At 32.6% G+C, this 6,000-nt stretch overlaps 1 protein-coding gene across 4 annotated transcripts in view; it reads right to left on the bottom strand.

The window, feature by feature from the left end:
- LOC126907900 (uncharacterized) overlaps window positions 1–6,000 on the bottom strand; it is a 48,821-nt gene that overhangs the window by 17,061 nt on the left and 25,760 nt on the right. The window contains exon 3 of one of the 4 annotated variants that reach the window (XM_050689556.1): window positions 4,593–5,045. The exons of 1 other annotated variant lie outside the window; for it this stretch is intronic. In XM_050689556.1, the coding sequence (XP_050545513.1) occupies window positions 4,831–5,045 (215 nt within the window). In that variant the 3' untranslated portion in view covers window positions 4,593–4,830. Of the gene's footprint in view, window positions 1–4,592; window positions 5,046–6,000 lie in introns of those variants that run through there. 2 more of the 4 variants (XM_050689558.1, XM_050689560.1) reach the window with 2 other exon arrangements.

Here is a 6,000-nt window from a genome sequence, read left to right as displayed (position 1 = left end):
CGGTGACTAACCGTCACAATATGCGCGACGAGAACGGTCGTTTCCGTCCTCGTTCCAACCGGACTCCGGAACGGACACAGTTCCCAGCTCGAACAGTGATTCAAGAACCAGTGATATTACACGCTGGGGCACCAAGCCAGACACTTACTGTGCCACCACGTCAAATACCTCGCCAGAGAGTGATCTCGGAGAGGGAGGTCGGAGGGCGGCACGGGGTTTTGGATGTATTAGATACGAACGGAAACCGTCGCCATAGTCTGCCGGTCGTATTTGTGGGAGGTGATCGACCAGATCCGACCCTATGCCATTTTATACAGCCCGACATGGTGGAGCAGATGGAGGTGGAGCCGGACATCGACAATATACTGAACGCGCCCCCCATCTATATGTCCGATGTTGAAGGGCTGGAGGACGTTCCGCCTGACCAGCTGCCCTAGGCACGCTGTAGGGCCGACCAGTCGGACTGGGGGGGGAGTATGTCGCGGTCGCTTCTCATTTCCGGTGTTACCACCGGATGGCGATCGCGGCGCTTCCTCTTCACGTCCGACAGGTCGCGCTATTTGCGGTGACCGACGGGCGGTGAGAACCGGTCGCTCGGTGCTGGATATTATTGATTTCGTTTTTTTCTTCTTCGATCTGTCACGTTGACCTTTCATGAGGAACTAAAGATAATTTTATTTAATTATTGGATAATTAAGATTATTGTTGTAGTGACTAATAAAAAACGCTATTGGTTTACTTATTATTATTGTTGTTGTCATTATTATTATAATTACTACCTCGAATACATCAAACGGTCCGGTTTACAATGGAGCGGTGGCTGAGAAAGAGCTGACATGACCGCGGGGTGTCAAACGGGTGACAACGCCGTTGCCGCGTCAAAGACAACAATAATATGTTGCCCTTATTAAGTTCTATTGTATATATTAACGCGAATCCAATAGGTCCAGTTGGCACGAATCCCCACTAAATCACTTTGCACCACACAATATATATATTTATTTATTTATCGATATGTAGCAAACTTAATACCACAATAGGCACACGGTGGTACACGAAAATATATATATGTACATTAGGGTGGTCTAAAAAAATTACTTAAAAAAATGTTGTCTTCCTACCATCTAAATTTGTTTTCTAGAGTTTAAAAATAGTTTCCACATTTATACTTATGAAAAAAAATTATTTTTGAGCCATCCCAAGCAATTTAAAGTTTTTATTGTACAGAATAACCTACGGTATTTTTCCTATACTATACTTATAAATATTAGTATTATTGCAATTGTAATATTTTCTTATACGACTGTATTATTACTATATCAATAAATAAAACATTTTATCTATACTTCTGACAGGGTTATTCCTATGTATTGTACAGTTTATAACTTATTATACTATGACTATATATTAAAGGTTGATATACGTCTATTATCATTGTAGAATTATATTTTAGTTGACAGTGCGCTGTTTTGATGTTCGTGTCACTCTAATTGTTAATTGTCAGTGTGCTTTAAATGTGAATCAGTGCTAATTTAATTATACATATATTTATTCAGTAAATTAAAAATGACAACGCGAAGTAATACTTATATTTATTTAATTGGTCAGCCTATTTCAACTGTACCAAGTAATCGTTTGCCGTCTAATGGTGAAGTATTACGGTTTTTCTTTCATATTTATCGTATTGAAAAAATTTGTTTAAATATGCATGCAATAAAGTGATCGAAGAAGTTACATTTGTTTGGAATAAAGCAAGAATACCGACAACTCGAAAAGATAATGCTATAAATAAGTTTAAAAAACTTTATAATCAATGGCTAAATCTTTTCAAACATAAAAATAGAAAAACAGAGCTTCACCGACAACACGAATGTGGGTTTCATATAAAATTGACCAATCTCTTCGATATCGCTGATGCTGATGCTTTAAAAAAAATTAAAATTGATGAAGATAGACAGTTTTTACTGGCACAACGGATGCCAGGGAGAAGAGGTTTTATGTCTACAGTGGACGTTTTTACCACGCAAAAAGAGAATCGTAAAGATAAACGAAAAGAAAAACAACAACTCTATAAAGAAAAAGTTACTAATCAAAATTTGAGTAATTTTTATGATTTTACATCATTAAGTACAGAAGAAAACCATTCTAGTGATAATACTAATTCCGACGATGATTTTATTGTNGTTGTCATTATTTTAATAATGTTAAAAACTTATATAATCTGTAACGTGACAAAATGTGAACCTTTATATCTATTATTATTTCTTATGGTGTAGATAAATTTAATGTTTCGCTCTCCCAATGGGCTCGCGTACGTTATATCCCGTCTTGTAATCAAAAAACAGAACTATTGCTGTCATGGTGAACGCTATACATACAATATACTTGATCAAGTTAATAATCCTTCCGTATATGGTACATAAAGTGGTTTCTCACTACCCGTTTTTGAATGAGCGTTTTTAAAACGCGCGTTTAAGACGTTACGCTGCTTTGCTTACACATTAAGCTATTATAATGATGCGTTTGCGACGCGTGGGAAAAATATAGTAAAACATTGCAGAGACGTTTCTAACTTTTTTCATTTGACTAGTCAGTCATCATATTTGTTATTTTTTAAGTGTATGATTTAAAAAAATTTGACTTGATTTTGCAAGAAGCGGTTTATTTGGTGTACACTTTAAATAAAAACCACCAAGCTCGGAAAAAAGTGAAAAATATAAGCATCGTTGGTGGGTACATCCTATTAATTTAAAATGGTCAAAAGAGAGACAATTTTAAAAATGTTTTTAACATTACGGCATTAACCCGAAGGTTTTTTTAAATATTTCCGCATGTCTATCAAGTTTATCCAATAAAAATAAAAAACAAGAAACCAAGATAATAAAGGTATCAGAGAAACAATTTATAATAACTTTTCACTAAAAGAAGTTGACGACTTGAGGTGAGAAATCGAAAGATAGGCCGGTGTTCAAAATAGACGGACGACGGATCGCTTTTGGTATCACGAAGATGACTGACTAACGCATTAATGCAGCGGATATTCAACGCTAGGCATTTATTGGACTTTACACCACGACTATAACGTGTGTGTATAACGGTCCGGTTTACAATGGAGCGGAGGCTGAGAAAGAGCTGACATGACCGCGGGGTGTCAAACGGGTGATAACACCGTGGCCGCGTCAAAGACAACAATAATATGTTGCCCTTATTAAGTTCTATTGTATATATTAACGCGAATCCAATAGGTCCAGTTGGCACGAATCCACTAAATCACTTTGCACCACACAATATATATATTTATTTATTTATCGATATGTAGCAAACTTAATACCGCAATAGGCACACGAAAATATATATATATATATACATACGTATACGTCTCTAACGAGAGGTGGAAAAGAAAAGAAACGAAAGTCCAACAATAGGAAAAGATATACGCAACAACTATTCAAAGCTAACGTCGGAAACGGAACAGAAAGCATTATCAGTCATCCATATTCGGCGGCGGTCTTGTCACGGTGTCATACAGATAATAACAATTAATAAAAAAAAAATTGTTGAATTTATTGAACTTTAAATGTAAAATACCAAATATTTTTTATATAATATTTTATTATTATTTTTCAAAAGGAGATTTAGTTATTGTTATCACTGTTTTCGTATGTTATTTGAATACATATATTTAAATGAAAGGATTATATCCATGTACTAATTGTATGATGTACAAACATGTGTATCAAATTAAAAATTAAGTTTTTATAAATGGCAACCACGATGTTTATTAATTATTAAAATACTACTCTACGCCTAGCTGGGACTCCGCCCCAGACCCATAAACCGATAAACTGATCAGCACCAATCCCTCAAATTAGTGAACTACTAAAGGGGTAGAGTTTAGACCCGTTAGCACGGTCTAGCTCAAATGTAGCAGACTGAAGGGTGGCTCCTTGTCAACTAACAGCACAACTACCTTTTACTATACCCACTAAAGGACGGTTAAGCCCAAAAACTAGCCAGCACGCACACTAATTATTAAGATTGACTAAAGGACCAGTAGTCCAACCTCGACTCTTGCCGCACACACACAAATTTTAATATCACGATGGATATAAAGTATTTACTCTCAAGTACAGATTTTTAAATAATTATTTTATTTATATGAAGTAAAAACACAAAATCAAATATAATATAAAAATTTAACACAAAATTAATTAAGTCTTACAAAAATACAAAGTTACTCGCACACCAACGACCTAACCCGTAACTCGACGTATCTTCGTCAAAGCGTCCAGTCTCGTCCAGCCNTCGACGTATCTTCGTCAAAGCGTCCAGTCTCGTCCAGCCTCCCTATACTTTTCATGTTTCCCTTTTATATTCTTTTTCCCACCATTATTAATTTGCTTACCATGCATTTCCCTTTTGTATGGAATTATTATATTGCTTAAGAGTTCAAAAATTGCTTACTACTATTGTAAAGCTTATAATATACTAAAATCGACGTAATTCAATACTTCCTCATCTATTTACTACAAAGTGTTTCTTATGATAGTAATTATAATCACTGTCAGATATCATCTATACTTGCCACACAATACCACATCCTCACTGTCCTGGTTTATAAAATATATTTATACCGTGACTCCACTATGCTATCGTTTTTTTTAAAATTCTAATTACAACGCTTAATGTTTAGGTAACTTAGTTTATTTGAGCTAAAAGTAACATTGAATTTTATAATAACACACGCACACACATACACACACATATATATATATATGTATAATTGATTAATAAAATAATATCAACAAAATTACAACCACTTACGAAATATTATGAATATTGTATAAATAAAATGTAATCGATCATATATTTTGGCTGTGGAATATTAAGTTCTGATAAGTCTTCATTATTTTGGATATCTGTTTGTTTTTCGTTATCGACAGTATCTTGATTTACCGTATTAATTCTAGATGTTTCATCATTAATAGATTCAGTAGTCTCCATGTTATATATTTCATTGTATATATTCGGGCTGCATAACCGATCTATAAAATAATATTTGATAATAATTTGCACGACTCAATATAAAAAAATAAATAAATAAAGACATCATTGTAAAATTAATAACTTTTCAGTTTCGCAACGAAGCTAAAAATAATAATTAATAATAATTAATAGACATTCGCTTTGAATCTATGGAATTTTGTTACTTATTTAACATTTTGGCTTCCGATTAGTTTAGGCAGATTTAGCCCAAAATGATTAAGATAGAGGCTATGGTGATGACGACTTCAGACTGTACTAAATAGTTAATAACCAAAATGACTAAATATTAATTTATCTTTAAAAATATAAAACTGATGTTACTTAGGTTTTTAGTTATATATTTTAACTTTCAACTTTATATCGCGAACGTTAGCAGCTTTAGAAAAAATTACAACAAAACTTTTATAAAATGACTGCATATACAAAAATAACATAATGTATTTAATATTAAAAAATATCTTTATAATATTAATTTTAAGCTAAAAATAATTTAATATAAAAAATATTTAACTCACAAATTATTAATATGATGATGATAATCATTTTGCTTAGAATATGCAATTTTTAAATAATTTTTATGGCTTTAAATGATTTTATATAAATTTATAGTTATGATAAAAATTAAAATACATATTTTGCACATTTCTATTTCGACTATATAATTAACAAGGCTAGTCATAAAAAGTGTACTAGAGAAAAAGATGTACATTAAGGGATTAGAATTCGCGACCCGAGTCGTCGTAAATATACCTTACTATTAGAGCACCGTTATTTTATGATTTACAACCCGATACATATTCAAAATAATAACGTAAATTGTGAATAAGAAATAGTATCTTATTAACGTTAATGTAGATTTATATTTTTTATGTTTATGTATAATAAAAATTAATCAATATAATAATTATAATTTAAAAATATATAAGAAATGCTTGACAGAATTATAGCTTTTTA

Source organism: Daktulosphaira vitifoliae, unplaced genomic scaffold (assembly GCF_025091365.1).
Source record: "Daktulosphaira vitifoliae isolate Bord-2020 unplaced genomic scaffold, ASM2509136v1 Scaffold_5, whole genome shotgun sequence".
Classification (NCBI taxonomy): domain Eukaryota; kingdom Metazoa; phylum Arthropoda; class Insecta; order Hemiptera; family Phylloxeridae; genus Daktulosphaira; species Daktulosphaira vitifoliae.
Note: the sequence above shows the minus strand (reverse complement) of the source record. Positions and strands in the feature narration are given on the sequence as shown.